At 57.4% G+C, this 17,894-nt stretch overlaps 1 protein-coding gene and 1 pseudogene across 1 annotated transcript in view; both read right to left on the reverse strand.

Annotated features, from left to right (window-relative positions):
• SDK1 (sidekick cell adhesion molecule 1) overlaps positions 1–17,894 on the reverse strand; it is a 384,821-nt gene that overhangs the window by 122,528 nt on the left and 244,399 nt on the right. The window contains exons 15-17 of the mRNA XM_039878899.1: positions 11,960–12,107; positions 10,881–11,021; positions 6,309–6,490 (exon numbers count right to left, since the gene is read on the reverse strand). Of these exons, the coding sequence (XP_039734833.1) occupies positions 6,309–6,490; positions 10,881–11,021; positions 11,960–12,107 (471 nt within the window). The remainder of the gene's footprint in view (positions 1–6,308; positions 6,491–10,880; positions 11,022–11,959; positions 12,108–17,894) is intronic.
• On the reverse strand, positions 1,184–1,299 carry LOC120616760 (uncharacterized; annotated as a pseudogene).

Below are 17,894 nucleotides of genomic sequence, written 5' to 3' on the forward strand. Positions count from 1 at the left end.
TAAGAATGTTTATGGAAAGAATTAATAAGTGAATAAATGAATGAGTGGAAACCAAGCTACAGAATGAATATGGCATTTACACCTATCAACTCAGTACACCACCCCGAGGGAGACGAGATTGGTAGGATGTGACTTGCTCTGAATGACCAAAGGTGACTCTAGTGACTATCTCCGGAGATCGTAGAGCCATATTTCTCCCCTTCTTCCTTTGCAGCGGAGTCCGCAGTCCGGCCTCGAGAGGGTGTTTTATAGCTTCATCCGTGTGTTTCCCGTCCATCCCTCATTTTTCAAGTTTCTGTTGAACGTGTTCTTCCCACCTTCTCAGAGAGGAAACCCATCTCTCGTCAGAAATCTATTGTTCCTACACAAATCCCATTAACCCTGACAGGGAGAACAGATCACAACCAGAAGGAAGCTGTTGCTGAAATACGATCAGGCTGCCCGGCTTGACACGTGCGGCCTTCCTAGCCTTGCTTTCTTCTGAACGCTGGAGACAGAAATGTGGGCAAGAAGCCGTTCTGAGATCCAGGTCTCCTCCAAACGCCGCTGGATCCCCACTGCCGGACCCTGGTCCAGGCAGCTCACGCCGCCTCGGTTGCCAGCTGGCCATTGCCCAAATCCTCCTTCCTTTTCAGAAAAGTCATGACCTTCGCCTTAAAGAAGAATGTGGCCTCTGACCCAACCGTCGGCATTTCTGAAAACACAGCCGAGGTTTCTTCTGAGAGGCGCCGTGTGCTGACGTTCCCCGCACACGGGCTAGTCTCACATCCTGTGCTTCTCTCTGCTAGGCGGGGCCGACCCTCCCCGGGCACAGCCCCCTCTTTTACGGGTGGTATGTGGGGTGCCTGGGCTGACTCCTCGGTGCTATGCTCTTCCAGCCACCAAACCCCGTAGGGGTGGCTCTGTCACCGGGCGCGGGACGGGAGGGGCCTGGGGATGGGTGGGGTCTGTCGTAAGACAGGTGGAGGCCCCAGCTGCAGGGTCCCGGTGTGGCGGGGCTGGGGCAGTGCCCGGGAGCTTCTGACGGGCCAGCCGATGCCGCTGGGGCCGGGACCAGACTGCTCTAGAGTTTTTCTCCTGCTTATTTCCTCTTTCCTTCCCGCCTCCTCCCCGCTTCCCTCCTTCCCTCCCTTGGTTATTAGTTTCATTCTCTCTCTTTTTAAAAATTATTTATTATTATTTATGTCTATGGCACCTGGTCTTCCTAGGTGGTCTCCCATCCCAGTACTAACCAGACCCGACCCTGCTTAGCTTCCGAGATCGGACATCGGGCTTGTTCAGGGCGGCATGGCCGTAGACCATGGACCGTGGCTCCACTGGGGCGCGAACCCAGGACCTTCTGCGTGTAAAGCAGACGTGCTCACCGCTACACTGTGGAACCACGTCCACTGTCATTCTATCTAGAGCCTGATTAACTGGTTGACAGAAAGCCCTGTCTTGTCCCCACAAGCCTCTTCTCCACCTTTTCTGCCCGGAATGTCTGCTGTTATTTACAGCCTGTAGAGCCTCACACTGTATCTGGCAGGGGCTTCTCCTGAATTGTTCTCTGCAGCTGAAAAGAGAGATGCAAGTTGTGTTTATTTCTGATACTTCATCCAAGTACTGGCACAGTATGATGTAGGTGATGCAAAGCTTATTTGCAGCATCTCCAGGTACATTCTAGTTTAGTGTTACAATTCATCTTCTCTCCGGTCTACGTAAAAAGGCCGAATCAGCCTGAAATAGTGACTAATCAAAAGAAACCTGGGCCAGCCGTGGAGCTATCTGACGTTTCGGCGATTTGCAACTTGTCAAATAAAATAAAGTGACACTGTGAAGGGCCAGCGGAGAAGTTCATGGGCTCTCGTGGGACGGGCTGACACGGGGACTCGGGCCTCCGCGGTAGGAAGATGATTGACTTCTGCATCCCGCTGTAAGACCCACCTAGAGACACGAAGTAGCCCACCGATGAGGCTGTAAAATTAGCTCGACTTGGTGCGGAATGAAATTGTGGTGCATTGCACAGCAAAGCGTCTAAGTTCTAACACAGCTGGCTGTGCTTGTTAAGTAACCCTACCTGCCACCAATGAACCACGCGCCTCGTGTCCTACCACGACCCCGTTTCATCCGCCTTCATCCTCAAGTGCGATGTCAGTCTTCCTGGTCGGTGAGCAGCCTTGTGGTGACCACTCAGGGCCCACCCTGCCTACAAAAGTCCCCTCACTCTCGCTCATATTCCATTTGCCAGGATGGAGCTGCTGGCGGCAGTGGCCCCTGGCAGCGTCTTGGCTCTGGGAGAGGGCGCCTGGGCCTTTACGTCTTAGCTACGATCGCGTACTCCGTTTTCCAATATCCTTCGAGTGAATGACTTCGAATATGAGGGATGAAGTAAGTGTCTATCCAGCGCCTGCTGGTTCCCCAGGCAGTTCCACAGAGTCAAGGGCACGTGCCTTCCGCATCGCGGAGAGCGCGCTCCCCACGGAGGATTCACGGGCTGCGCCTGCCGTACGCAAGATGTGCGTCGTGTTAGCGCCGATCCCAGGTCGTTACAGGCCACAGCTGTGTTGTTGTGTTGTTATGCGGTTCTTGTGATTTCAATACACCTGATTGTTCTCACTGCGTTAAACGTCTCTAACGCATTGTTAGGATGTCAGATCTCGGACAAACAAGCTCAAACATTTTTTAATGGCCTGCGTGAGAAAAGAGATTAACACAGTTTTGTGTGTCCGTTCCTGAACTCATTTTCCCCGACCCTTAGCTGTCGGGTGTGGAGGAGAGAGCCCCTGGGCCGTCTCAGGCCCCGGGAGGCACAGAGCTTGGGGCCCAGCCAGCAGGGGCCGAGCCAGCAGGGGCCGAGACAGCGGGGCCCCGGGAGGGAAGGCGGGCACCACGTGGCTTGCGGGATCAACTGGCGTGGCCCTAGGAAGCGGAGTGGGAACAAGCGTCTGTCTTTAATCAGACGTCTGTTGACGCTTCGTCCACGTGTCGGGCACGGTGCCTGCACTGGGCGATGCGGACATAAACACACAGACCCGACACGGCTTCTGCCTTCGAGGTGTCCCAGGCTTTCGAGGTGGCACGTGGCAGATAGATACAGGTGCTGGGACCACGCCGCCTCTTCTGGTCCCAAATCCCAGCTCTGTGCCGAGGCCCGCTGCCCCGGCTCACGTCGCCGGCAGACCCCTGCTTGGTCCTGATGGTGGGCTTCGGTGCTGGCTCCCCTGGGAAGCCTTTGACCCTGACCGATGTGCCCTTCAGGCCACGGAGGCTTTTTCCGAATAGGGCGCAAGGTCAGCGAAACCGCACGCCTCGTGCTGCTCCAGTCCAGCGCTTTTCAAAGTGCAGGTCACACCTGCCCCCGAGGACCAGGAAGCCGAGTCAGCGGTCGCAGCCAGCAGTTGTTAAAGAAGGAGACGATGGCACAGAACAGAAAACGTCGAGGAACAGCGTGCGCAGCGAGGGCCCGACCGCTGCCCGGACACGTGCGCCTGTGCTGTGTGTGTGTGTGTGTGTGTGTGTGTGTGTGTGTGTAGTATGTGTGTGTGTCTTGTGTGTTTTTTGTGTGTGGTGAATGAAAAATAGCATAAAATTCAACGCTTTCCAGCAACGTGACCTGGGGAAAGTTAGTTACTCCCGGACGTCCATGTTTTCCGTCAAGTAGACACAGGGATGCCTGTGTCACGGGACGGCTGGGGTGAATGGCGTGACGTGACGAGCGTGAGTGCACGGCACAGGACAACAGCAGGGAGACAGTGGCTTCCTCAAACATGCCCGTTCCCTACCCCTTCCCTTCCTGAAAATTCTAGAAGGCCAGATGAAGAAGCCCATACCCGACGGGACATCCCACATCGTCTTGTGCAGCTCGTAGTGTTTTCGGTGACGCTGCGAGAATTTGGAACGTTACCCTACTCTGTAGGCAAAGCCCGAGGTCTAGAAAGTCTTAGGGATTGAGAAACAAATCTTTTGTGCAATGTCATTTATGCCACATTGAGAATTTCCCAAGAGGAGATAAGAATGGAGCTCGCAAACAGAGTGTTCATTTGTAATCCTTACTCCGGAAAACCTTTCAAAGCCCAAGTGAACACTTAAGAGCTTTTACTAATGTTTTAGAAATGTGGATAACCAAATGTTTTTTCCATTTCTTTTAAAATATGAAATATTTCTCTTTCATTAGAAGGCAATGTTCTGAAACCAGAATAAATCATCGCAGCACAAAAATACCTGTTACGAGAAGAAAAATGATAAAGAGAGAAAACCGGGGAAAAAAATTAAAACCTCGGTGTGCCCAGAACGATGATTTATGCTATGATTTGTCTTCGGAACCTTTACAGGAAAAGCAACATCTGTATGTTCACGGATGCGTTTGAGTAACGAGGAGGAGTTTGCTACCCTCTGCCGGCTCGACGCGGGGCGCAAGGCCCCCGCACCCCCAGCCCCCGCACGGGGCGTCCCCACAGCGCCGGCGCCTGCACAGCGGCCACGCTCTCCTCGTGGTCTCTCGAGGTCAGGACACCGGCTCCGTGCAGCGGCGTAACGTGTAAAGAACGAAGGTGGACGAACCAGACAGTTTTACTGCCCCCCGAGCACGGAGCGGGGCTGCCGGCCTCACGGCTTCGGCTCTGGGGTCGCTGCGGCCATCTCTCTCGCCCGCCCCTGCTCCCCGCTCCTGGCCTGCTCGCCACGGGCGGGTCCCTGTCCCTCATGCAGCGTTCTGATCGGGTCGCCCCCAGCTCTAATTCTGTGACGCTCCCGGTGCCGAGTGGGCAGCAGCCGAGCTCCGACGCCTCCAAGCCCTTGGCCTTTCGGTGGGGCTGGGCACCCGGCACCTGCTCGGAGCGTTCACAGTGATACGGGACTCGTGACAGCGCCCATCGTCACACGGTGTTTCCAAATTTATTGTCACTTCATTACATAGACTAATTAACGCAAACGTTAATTGTCCAGGTTTTCAGGCATTTTCATGTTCCGATGAGTAATTACGAATTACTTGTGGACGAGCAAGTCCCTCCTGGTTGTCTTGCATTTTAAATATTTCTGCCAGTTGCTGTAAAGCGGACCGACTGCACTTAATTCATAAAGGAGGATTTATGAACTCTGGGACGACAGCAGACAGCCAATCAATAAGGGATGATAATATCGGCATGTAATATGAAGGAACATTAGGTCTCAGGCATGACTTGGGGACAGAAGTGGGCAGTCAGAAACCTCAGCATGGTAGAGGTCAAGGCCCGGGAGCAATAAAAACGCCTAAGCAAATAAAACGACACCTGTGATCCGGAGGCAGTGGGGAGGGCTTTGGGTTTCGAGGGGAAAACGCCTCCCTGGGCAGGGACGCGGGCGGCCCCGGCACACGCACCTGTGGCCGGAGGCTCTGTCTATTACTAAGGGCTCCAGCAGCGAGATGCGGACACGGGGGTGTTTCAAGGGCCCGCTGTTCCTGGGGCCGAGACCGGCGCCCCTAGGAAACAGCGGGGATCAGACGCTGCAGGGCAGGGAGCCTCGGAGTGCCAGGCTGGGTCTTAGGTACTGAGGTGGGGTGTAAGGCCCACTGGCTCTATGGCATCCTGCCAGGCCATTTTTTGGGGGAGAGGTTTTTACAGATCTAGGACATTGTTTGCTTGTGTAACTGAAAAAGAACCCTCTCCCCACCCCGCCGCCAAAAAAGCACCGAGCGGAAAATTCCATCACTGACCATCACGTCGTATCACTCAAAACAAAACGCTAAGTGATCGTTTCCTTCGAAAGTATCTGCAGCATCACGTACGACTCCAAAGACGCAGAATACGCCGCAAGGCCACGGAGAACAAACCCAGGCCACAGGGCCCGACAGAACTGAGAGGACAGGTTAAAGGGCGTGGCGCACACCTCCTGTCCGCGGTAACCGGAAAGAGGCCATTATGACATCACCTGCTTCCTTCTGCCGCCTCCATCGTGCTTGGAATAGACAGGGAGGTTGAGTTAAACACGCGACAGACTCCTTCTAACAGGCCCCTACAGCAGGGGTCCCCAACCCCCAGGCCGCAGACGGTACCGGTCAATGTCCTGTGAGGAACCGGGCCGCACGGCAGGAGGCGAGCGGCGGGCGAGCGAGCGAAGCTTCTTCTGCGTTCGCAGCCGCTCCCAGCGCCAGCATCGCCGCCTCAGCTCCGCCTCAGATCCTCAGGCGTTTGATGCTCATAGAAGCCCCGGTCCCTGGTGCCACAAAGGCTGAGGACCGCTGCCTGAGAGGATCGAATGCTCTATTTTTGTTTCTAGCACGTTCCAATCAAACTCTGCAGATCCCGCTCCCCAGCAAAGAGTGCGCAGTGTGGCGGGCAAGGCCAGCTTACCTCCCTGTAAGGTGTACTCCGTCACTGCCCTGCTGAAGACGCCCAGGCCTGCCCCGTTGTAAGCAGCCACCTGGATCTCGTACTGGGTCCAGATAATCAGCTCCGTCACCAGGCAGTAGTTGACCTCCGGGCTGGTGATGTTTCTCTGCTGGTGCTCTCCGGGCAGGCCGGCCAGGCGGTACCTGCGGCAGACCGTAGAGAAGGGACTTGAGCCAGATGCTGGCTTTACCTGAAGTCCTTCCACGTGGTTAGAGGCCAGTGGAAGAAAGTAAACACTCGCGAGGCCGAGAGGTCACCTAGAAACGCCACCTCCTAATCCCACCATTGTGAAAGTGCCGCTGCCCTCGCCGTGATGATGAGCGCTATGCGAAAAGGCGCCGACCTCTGAACTGTGTTAACGGTCAAGGAAAAATGACAGCTTCGTACGTGTGGCTTGTCCAGGGAGTGCAGGAACTTGGTGCAAGGACTCCAGGCCCGTGTCCATCGGGGTGCTGCTCTCGGGCCGTCTGAGCGGCACTCCCCTCCTGTGGCTCCGAGATGTGGGGAGGACCGGAGAAGCAGGTGAGCACCGCCTGTCACCTGTCACCTCCGTGGACGGAGCCTCAGCCCCGCTTCTAACTGGGAGGTCCAGGTTTGTTCAGGCAGGTCCCACAGCCAGAGCAAGTGGCTTTGAAAGGTGTTTGTGCTCCTAAAATACTGGTCCCATGGTCCCACGCTAAGCATGATGCATTGCTTTTCAGGGGACCTCTGAGAGCATGTGTGTAGTAGGCTCTACAGTGTACTAATGGCAGAAATTTAAAGTCGTGTTTATTTTAAAAAGCGACACAGAGGACTCTGGTCTTAGAAGTTGCATAAATTAGGAACTCGTGATTTGTACTGAGAAAGGCCTTTCCCAGCGTTGTTTTGAGTGGCAAATGTTTTTCCGTGACTTCGTCTGCAGACGTCAATCAGCTCGCCCGGGTAGCGTGAGGGGCGGGCACGGCGGGAGCAATTTCCCCGGTCACCTCGCAGCTTCCAAAGCATCTAAATTCTATCCAAGAAGCGGTTCTCGCCTCGGGAAGACATGGCTTTGTAAGATAAGTGGGTGAGGGAACGGGTGGAGGACACGGAGCCAGAGCGGCAGCAGAAGCCCGCGGGCTCCGTGGGGCAGGCTGGGGCCTGCAGGCTCGTCCCTGAGCCAGCCACGGGGGGCGCGGCAGAGTCCTGGTCAGTTACCTGCGCTGTCCGGGGCCGCCCGCCGTTAGAACAGAGAAGAAACCCCCACATTCAGGCCTTCGGTGGAAAACAGCTCAAAAGAGAAAGTTGGCTTGAGACGCACTAAGTGTGGGAATGGCAGCAAAAGGCTCCTCGTGAAAGTTGGGATTTTCCGAGTTGTCTTTTGTCCCCTCTCGCTACTGACCATTCGTACGCGACGAGGCCCGGTCGACAGGAAGATAAATGCCCACGGCAGGCAGCACCTGGACGCGGGAAGGTCCAAGGCCTCCTCCTGCGTCTGGCCTGACGGGGGCAGCGTGTGGCCGTAGCTGGCCCAGTGGGAGGTGCTGGGGACGTCGGTGTCCTTTGGTGATTGGTGTGTCAGGCCACATCTTTGCCTCCTTTCCATTAACCTCCCGACCCCTACTGAGTTGGGGTCCCTTTACTGAGCTCCCTGCACGAGCGAATAGAGACGGCTTTCGTGGTGGGAGTTAAGTTCGTTTACGGGGCCCGGTGGCCTTTCAGGAGGGGCCAACGGGAGGAAGCGCTGGCAGGGAGCGAGCGAGGAGCCAGACCTTCTCCCAAAGCTCCCCACGTACAAAATGTGGGCTTTTGGAATAAACGGCCCGGAGACGAGTAGCCGCTTGGGAGAAGGTAGAAACTGGTTTCACACCCACGGAGACACCGGCACATCTTGGCAGAACAGGGCCCGGGGTCACTGGCGCCTGACGTGGCACCTGCTGCGCACGGCCCTCAGGAAGAGCTGACTCGTGGGGACCTGTCGCAGTGCACGTGCTTGGGAAAGTGAGGGCATTAGCGTGGGGGGCGTGGGCGGGCAGGAAGACGCAGGAGCCGGGCGGTGCCCAGCAGATTCGTAACTTCTCCCAGCTCGGTTTCCGCCCCCTCAATGATGTGTCGGGCTAAGAGAGAAGCGAGCTACAGGGAACCATGGGCCCCTCTCCTGTCCAGGCGGATCACGTGATGACAGGATCGTGCAAAATCGACCGCAGATTTAGCGTCCGGGAAACGGGCGGCCCTCCTGTGGTGCTCCTGGAGCCGTCAAGCTTGTCTGGGAAGGTCACGACTAATAACGGAAGTGCAGGGCACCGCGCTCCGACTGGCGGGCTGCGTTGCCCCGGAGACGGCCTCAGACAGAAGGAGATGGTCTTTTATGCGGAAATGACTGGGGAGTGTTTACAGAGGACAAAACCCTTGTGCTCCTCGCGAGGAGCACCCTGCCCGTCACCATGAAGGTTTCATTAGGGAGCAGCAGGCACCCTGACGGCCTCTCCCGGCCCCAGCCTGGGTGAACCCTTCATCCCTCTTCTCCGCGGGCCCAGCCTGGAGCCCGGTGCCCTGCAGGGCACACGCCTGCGCGCAGAGCCGGCCTGCAGACCGAGGATCATGCAGACACGTGTCCGAGCACAGGCCTCTGGGCACGATCTTCACTGTCCGGAAGCTCTGACGTTCGCAGGCCTGGGGCCCCGCACCGCATTTCAGGGCTTTCTTGGTTCAAGCCCCTGTGAGCGCAGACGCCCTGATGCCCTCGTTCTCAGCGCTCGACTCCGCGGCTCCCGTTGTGGAAAGTGCTTTCCACAGCTGCGATGCCACGGAACAGGAGCGCGCAGGCCCCGTGGGCCCCGCGGCGGTGGGGTCTGCCTCTGAGCTGTGGCCTGAGCTGGCTCCGAGGGTGACTCTAAGTCCTAACGTGGCAGCGGGAGCTTAAGGCCGCTTCCCTCTACGGGCCCGGAAAGGACAGGTGGCTGAGGTGACGAGCACACGAGGGCCGGGCCGGGAGGGCAAGGCCAGCCACTTCCTTAGCCGGTGAGCACGGAATGAGCGCGACGGCCGACGTCTGGCGGAACCTCGGCCTTCGGGCGGCGGCAGCGCCAGGCTGCTTTCCCGAGGGGGCGGGGAACTGACTCTCCTGCAAGCATCGGCAGGAAGTGGCACCCGCAGCGTCCCCTGACATCAGGGGACAGGCTGCAGTCTCTTCACCCGTCTTCGAAATGGGGAAGGGCAGTTGGGGCACAGAGGCTCGGGGGGCCCTCCAGGCACCCCGAGGGACGGCTGCATTTAAGCCACTTTGGGCAGATGATGGTCTGGCGTACTCAGAGGGGTCATTCACACGCCAGAGGGAGAACTCGAGACAGGCGTGACTCGGTTGCAGGCTGACGTCAGCGGCGCCCCCGTAAACACGCACTAAGGACGGTGACGATCACGAGGGCACACGCCGGGAACGGGCCGAGCGCCACACGTGAGGGCAACGCAGTTAAAGCGGCTGCACGTCCACGATCTCTTCGTCCGCCTGGGAAATCGCATTTGCCCACATGAGGCCTCCGTTAACCCAGTGTCTTCGGGTCACCGCCCAGAACGGGCACGGGTGAGGCATTCGGGGCGGCCATAGTGGACACCCATGACTCTTGCCCCACGAGGCTGGCAAGGGAGTCAGAGTCACAGTCCCAAATACGTCCGCAGCCACGCAACCTACTAGAAGAGATAGAATCTCTCGCCTTTAACACTGCTTCGTTTTTTCTCTTTGCTCGTGTCAACAAACCACTGCGATGATCACTTTCGGCGCAATTTTAAAATCAGCAGTGATTTTGGCAAAGGAGGTTTCTTCTCTCAAACCCGCCGAGTTGGTGAAGGCCCCTCGGCATTCTCAAAGGCCTAACTAGCCCTGCAAGGCAGAGGCAGCGAGCTGGCCACTCCTGGGCCACGTCTGGCCTACTGAGGTGTGAATTTGGCCTTCCCCATTTTTTAAAGTATACTGATTTCATGTCCAACATTTAAAAATCGTGAGATTGCACATAAAAAGCTAGACTCTAAAACGTCTTAGAAATGCTGGAAGACCTGGCCGCATACTGGCACGGTAGCAACCAGCTAATAATTGAATCCATTGCATTGTTGTTCATTAAAAAGCACCGTATTTAATAACGCACGCCCCGGGTGAAAACGCAGACGGAATGAAAGGGCTGCCACGCGTAGCACATCCTGCGCCCAGCCTGGAATGTTCCCCTCCACTCTTTTGCCAAAATGCGACCGCTGGCACTCGGACCTCGTGTGTACGCGTTACGTCTGGGCGTGCAGAGGCCCCGTGCCGGGCTGTCCACATCTGCACATCCGCGGTTTGCCACGGTGCCCTGCCCCCGCCACGGCACCCCACCCCCGCCACGACACCCGCCCCTGCCACAATTCGCTGCCGGTCCCCCATCCCTGCCACGGCAGCCTCCGCCCCTGCCGCGTTCCCCCCACCCCCGAGTCTCACGGCTGGAGGAATCTCCTGATTCCTGTCAGGCTACTGTGAATACCTGAGTCTGCGGCTCTTTATGACGACTGTATAGCGACCGCCTAAAGACGGCCGTCGCGGCCACTTGCCTGAGGATGTACCCGTGCAGCGCCCCGTTGTGCTCTGTCTCTGGGGGCGGCTGCCACTGGACCATGATGGACTGGTTGGTACGCCCGCTGGCCACTATGTTTTTCGGGGGCGCACTGGGCGGCTCTTCGGGTAACATCAACCTGAGAACGAAAGGCGGGCGGCGGGGGTGGAGAGATGTGCACCACACAGAGGGCTCATCTGCGTTCTGTCTCGCGGAACCACGAGCCCGGCTATTTACTAAAATCGATTGGCGAACAGAGCAAAACACACAGCTGATCCAACTGAAGGGACATGCATGAAACAGTGACAACAAATCAACATAACAGAAAATCAGTTAAGCAAGCAACAGGAAGACACAGGAGGTGATCTTATTCTGTCTGAGCAACCCCAACCCTCCGTCTTTAAAGGGATTGCAAGCCTGAGCGAGCCGGCTCGCAGGCCCACGGCTGGAGACACCGTCCAAGTTGTTTTCCCATATCAAATTCCCACGTTTTAAGGAAGTCCCTTAGAGCTCCACTCCGGCACGCTTGGTGACCAGTGTGAGCTCAGGCTGGTGGGAGAGGGCACGTCGAAATCGGGCCACGTTTCCCATGCCACATCCACATGAACGTGCACAGTGGCTGCCCCAGTGACGGGTGAGCACCATGACCACTGGAGAGCGTGACACCGTCACAGAGACACTGCCGCTCACCCCACTCCCCTTACGACCCCCTGCCCGGTGTTCACTTGTCCGGGTGGCGGCCCCCGCTCCCACTGGCTGGCAGGCAGGGTGGGTGAAGGGCATTGGACCTGGAAAGCTCTGCCTTGCAGGTATGCAGATGGCTGTGCTGTCAGGCACAACTCAGGCCAACATGGCCAGAGCGCCACGGAAGCCCATGACTCATCCCCGGAGCAGTCGGGGATGCCCGGCCGGCCCGGCTGCGTCTCCTCAGGGACGGCCCCCCTGCCGTGTCTGTGTGCTGTCACTGAGGGCCTCGGTCGGTGTCCGGCAGCGGATGCCAGGCTGCTGTCTGCCCCCTGACCCCTGCCCCCTGCCCCGCACCGCGGCATGCACACCACGGCACGCGCTTCCACACACCTGCTGGTCTCCGCACTGTACTGGCCCTTGCCCACCTGGTTCACGGCACACACCCTGAACTGGTAGGTACGAGCTGGAGTCAGGCCGCGCACGGTGACGCCTGTCTTCTCGGGGCCAACGTTGGGCAGATGCACCTTCCACGGAGAGTCTGAAAGAGGGACGTAGCAAGTCAGCCCCGTCCACACGCGGGCCGGGGTGGCGACGGGTGGACACAGCTCACCGCGAAGGCCCTGGGACCGGAGTGTGCCCCCCAGGCAGCGGGCCGAGGTCATGGGCATGCGGCCGAGGCCGGCGAGCCCGGCGATGAGCCTGGCCTCCCGCTCCACGCCCAGCGTGCCTCCCATCACCCCACGCTGCCATCCGCAAGGGGTCTTTGCTCCACCTGCTCAAGGGACCAAATGGGACCAAAACGTTCCTCCCTCCTGCGATCACCGAGCAACGGGAAAAGTTCCCCGTCCGCGCACGTGGGTAGGCAGATTGCAGATTTGTCTCCCAGAAAAGGATGCTGCACGTGTCACCGAGTGATCGATAGAAACTATATTCATTAACATCTTAATGAAAGAGGGAACGAGCGTGGTGAGCACGGATGGGATGTGCGTTTCGCAGCCCCTCTGCGTGGCAGCGTGTCACAGCGCCACGCCCCCGAGTGGCTGCGGCTGGCGAGAGACATCACGGGATCCACAGCGAGTCTGAACACCTTCCCGCCAGGCCCTCCGGCAGGTGTGCGAGAGCGACCGCCAGCCAGCGGGGCCCCCGCCCGCGAGGCTTCGGAAGGTCGTGCCGCGCCCCCGCTCCCTCGCGGGATCGTTTCTGCAGCGTTCAGCTTGAACGCGCGTTCGGCCGGGTCCTTGCAGAGTGGCGCCGGGGGGCACGGACCGGGCAGAGCCTCTGTGTGCCCTCCTGTCGGTGGCCGCTCAGAGCTGCTCTGACGCCCGACCTGCGTTTTCAAGGTATCGGGGGAGTAAAACGTGGGGGAATGGCTCCTGTGGAAACCCACCCTCCTTTCTTGTTCCTTGGAAGACGTGGAAAGAATCCCTTTCATCCACCCTGGGGACGAGGACAAAGGGGTGACACACGGTTTCCAGGTGTTGGGTGATGCCCAGATGGCAGACAGTGCCCGCTGCGTGCACCCCCCCCACCCCGCGTCACAGCCACTGCTGCGGACACCTGAAGCCCTGACTGTGACGATTCACAGGTGTGCGCCTGGGAGGTCACCACAAACACACTGCAGTCCCTCACGGGGCACCGAGGAGCCGCCATGCTCTGCTCCAGAGCGAAACGAGACCGTCCAAGGCAACTCCTGTGGACTCGTCGCAGAGATGCTCGACACCCAGTCAGAGCTTGTCGGCCGGATTCCTCAGCACGAAGTGACACTGGTCCGAGGCGGCGCTGCCAGTTGGACCGCGAGTGCGGAACCTTTTTAATTATTTCAAATCAAGCCGCTTCCAAAAACGGCTTTCTGGGAACGCGGTCCTCGCCACCAGCTGGGCATTTCAGTGTTCCTGGCGGTGGGTTTCCAGCGATGGGGTGATCTACAGCTGATCACGCGCCCTCTCTTTGTGCTTCCTTAAAAAATGCAGCGTGTGCGTCCCGGCTAACTGTGGAGAAGCCCGGGCCAACTTCTCTCTTCAGCTCGGGAGAATGAGGCCCCCCCTAGAGGCACCAACCAGCTCACGGCGAGTGGTTTGCTAAGCAGCCTCCGTGACTGAAGAGAAAGGGCGTCTGTCTGTGGGGTGGGGATAAGGGGTGAAAAGAGCCTCCCCTGCATGCGGGTGAGGGCTGGTCTGGGGGTGGACGAGCCTCTCTCTGTGCGTCCAGCTTCAGTGGGGACACAGGTCTCGTTCCGACGACAACTGACACGCAGCAGAAACGCGGCCCAGCATGGGCCGTGGGCCGTTCACTGATGGTTGCTCGATTTTGTGTGAACTTCTCTGTCAAGGTGGGGGACAAGTCAAAGCCACCACGAGAGCCCCCTTGCTCCCGTCGGAAAAACAGAGAGCAGCAAGCGTCGGCGAGGACGTAGAGAAGTCGGAACCCTCGGACACTGTCGGTGTAGCCGTATGGAAAACGGTGTGACGGGTCCCCAAAGCCTAGAAATAGAACTGCCACGGGATCCAGGTTCCACTTGAGAATAAGTACCCGAAGAACTGATAATGGGGTCTCAAAGAGCTGTCTGCACACCCACGTTCTTAGCAGCATTACTCACAGTAGCCAAAAAGTGGAAGCAGCCCAGGTGTCCATCCGCAGGTGCGTGAGATAAGCCAGCACAGGACACAGCTGGGTGAGTCCACCGGCACCAAGTCCCGAGAGTCAAAATCGGAGGCAGGAAGTGCGAGGGCGGGGCCGGGGCTGGGACGAGGGCGGGGGTCGTGTTCCACGGGGACGGTCTCAGGCACGCGGGAGTAAACGTCCGGAGATGGGCGTGGTGATGGCTGCCCAACGATGTGAATCTGCTTAACATTATCGAACTTCATATTTAAGAACGGTTAAGACGGTAAGTCTTATGTTATGTGTATTTTACCGCAATTGAAAAAAATATTTTAAATGGGGGAATGACACAAAACTCCTGGACTCTCAGCACTGGGTCACAGTAATAGCGGCTGCCCGTCTACACGGCCGCCCATGAGAGATTCCACCGGAATCCATTTTGTTTACGCTGTAGCGTCTACACCTACAGAGGGCCTGACACACAAATTGGGAGCCGTTTGCTTCAGAGAAGTGGACAGAGGCCAGAGAGAGGCAACGGGGGCTGGGCGAATCTGGAAGTGGGGACTTGGCTCCGGGAGGGACACCTCGTGGGGGTGGGTGGGGACGGGTCCAAACTTGGCTGGTAGGTGACAGGGTGGAAGCGGGGGCCCCCTGCGCAGAAGCTGACGTGCCATGGGGCCACTCCGCAATCTGCCGAGTGCTCACGGGGCACGTATGCGTGGGAAGTGACGTCGGTCTGTGGGACAGGCTCGGGAAGGGCCCTCCAGAGGCGAGGGCCAGCGGGGGGTTGGGGGCCACCTCGGGCCCCTGGCCACCTCTTTGTCTTGCCTGAGAACTGGGGCCCGAGGGGGAGGAAACCCCAGAACTCTCTACTTCGTCCCAGTCTGGGCCGGTGGCACAGCAGGACAGTGAAGACAGAGATGTCTGTGACACGCTGTCTCCCTGGATGGGCTTCGAAACGGGAGCCAGTGGTCCCGGCACGAGGTTCAACCCAAAAGCCCAGAGAAGAACGACCTGGACCACAAAACGCCTCCTAACAGCCCTGGGCCGACTGGCGAGCGCCTGGGCGAGGGATGCTCCAAACGCAGCGTCACCACGCTCGGAAGCAGGGAGAACAGGCCTCTGCCATTTCAGCAAACAGAACAGACAAAACTCGTCAGCCTCTCAGGCCACGACAGCAAGCGGGGAGCGGCGTGCATACGGGAAGGGGCTGCGTGCGAGGCAGCTGGCGGCTGTGCGCGAAGGACACCTGTGACCCGGAAGACAGAACGGGCCTCGCGGCTACGAGACTGTCCCCCATGAAGGAAGAGGGGCACCACCCGCCGCCCCATGGGTGCTGGGGGGGGGCTCCCAGCATGTTCTCCAGAGCTGAGCCTTGGGCCAGTAGCTGACATCAGAAGCCCACTCTAGAAGCTGTCGATACTAGAATGTTCCACGCTCGAGGAAAGGCAGACTGTCTGTAGACCACTGCTCCTTGAACCCCCAGACATCATCTCAAGCTCGGCACGCTCCAATCAGGCTGACGGACGGTCAGCGGGCTTCCCGTCCCCAGGCGCTCGGGGCCCTGCTTTCTCTCTCGGCCTTGGAACCACGCACAAGGACAAGAGCTGCCTGGACACCACGGCGGGCGTCTGCCCGGGCCGCTGCTCCACGGGCAGTGTTGCTTGGTGGCTCTGTTGGCTCTCTGTTGTTTGAGACTTTGGCCTGGCGCCCTGTCTGCCTCCGTGTGTGTGTGCGCAAGTGTGCGTGTGTGTGTGCATGTGTGTGTGGAGAGAGAGAGAGAAAGGGAGAGATGGAGAGAGATGGAGAGAGATGGAGAGAGATGGAGAGAGATGGAGAGAGATGGAGAGAGATGGAGAGAGATGGAGAGAGAGCTCCTCTTTAAAGAGAGTTAAAGACCTTCTGAAATGAAAATATACATGGACGACGAAATGAAAACTCCAGGGAGATCGATCCAGAGTCACGAAGGAGATGCAGAGATGCCCCAAGCGCCTGGGACGACGTGGGTGCTTCGGTTCAGCGCTCAGTTTAGCTTCAGGTCCTGGCGACCGGGGCACCAAAGCACCACACTGGATCCGGAGTTTCAAAAGGAAGAGGCTAAGTCCCTCTACGGCAGCCGTCCCCAGCCTTTGTGGCACCAGGGACCGGGGCTCCGATGACCATCTAACGCCTGAGGACCTGAGGCGGAGCCGAGGCGGTGATGCTGGCGCTGGGAGCGGCTGCAGACACAGACGAAACTTCGCTCGCTCGCCCACCGCTCCCCTCCTGCTGTGCGGCCCGGTTCCTAACAGGACACGGACCGGTGCCGATCCACAGCCTGGGGTCTGGGGACCCCTGCTTTAGAGAAACAGGCGTTCTCTCGGTGACGCCTCCTGTGTGGGTAACTCCGTATAAGGGAGTGTTCTTCCGATATGACGTTTCTTCTAACAGGTCCTCAGCAAAGACGAGGTGTGGTATCAACTTATAGCAGACGGGGTTTCTGAGCCAAGAGATATACTGACCTCGAGCTTGAGGCTGCGGCACCTCGAGCCCGACTAAATTGAGTCCCTCGGAGCATCAGCTCTGACCCGTGACGGGGGCCGGGAACTTGATGTTCACGTCGGAGCTGAGACTCTGCAGGATGGCCTTCTGCACGGACCGCACGGCACTGCTCAGTGGGATGCTTAGTCATTTTGAGAATAAGTTGCTTAGAAAGAAGACATTTCCCTACATAGATTTAAAAAACCCTAAGGGCCGGGGATGAGAGGCACGAAGCACACGATGAAGAACTGTCGTTTCGGAGAGCAAACTCGTTTAGGTGGCGTTCGGGAGAAGGCGCAGCCGGTCTGTGGAGACAGGAGTGAGGACTCGCCTCTGACGGAGGAACGCCGGCTGGAAGGGCACGAGGGCCTCCCGGATGTCGCCAGTGTCCTGAGATGCATGACAGTAAGACGCCAGCAGACACCACTGAGACCGGAGAATGAGCAGAAAAAGCTATCGGGTCGATTATTTTTAAAGATTATGTTGACCACCCCAGTAAGATTTAAAAAGAAAAGAAAGAAAATGATACATTTTTATTGTTTGGCGAAGATAGGATTGTCTGCCGTGAACGCTAAGAGGATCAGCCGAAAGATCATTAGAATATCTACGAGGGATCATGAGAAGTGGCCAAACAGAAAACAAATGTCTGAACAGCAATACTTTCCCACATTCCAACGAGAAACAGCTAGTTAGAAGATGACGTGGGAAAAAATCCTATTTACAGTAGCAACAAGACAAAATCTTAGGACAACTTTTACAAGAAAAACAAGTATAGAAACTACGGGTATAAACCTGAAAACTTCACTAAGCAACATGAAGAAAGAGCTGAAGAGACGGAGATGCACGTTATCTTCCGGATGGAAAGACAGAATCACTGAGGAGTCAGTTCTCGTAAAGCCGATGGCACCTTTAACACGATTAAAGTCAGTCTGGCTGTTTTTGAAACCTGCCAAAATAATTCTACCTCTTTTCTGGAAGAACCAACAGGTGACAACTAACAAGACACTGAACAGATGAGAGGATGGGCTTTCCCAGTTATTAAAACACTTTCTAGAGCTAGAACGATTAAAATACTGTAAAACTGGTAAGAAACACGTGACGAATCTAGGGACCAAATAAACGCCACGCAGATTTTTACATAAACAGGTCCTCTAAATATATAAAAGAGGAAAGATCTGTAATGAAGTGGATCATTCAACAAATTTTG

The sequence above is a fragment of the Pteropus medius genome, unplaced genomic scaffold (genome assembly GCF_902729225.1).
Source record: "Pteropus medius unplaced genomic scaffold, Ma_sr-lr_union100, whole genome shotgun sequence".
Lineage (NCBI taxonomy): Eukaryota > Metazoa > Chordata > Mammalia > Chiroptera > Pteropodidae > Pteropus > Pteropus medius.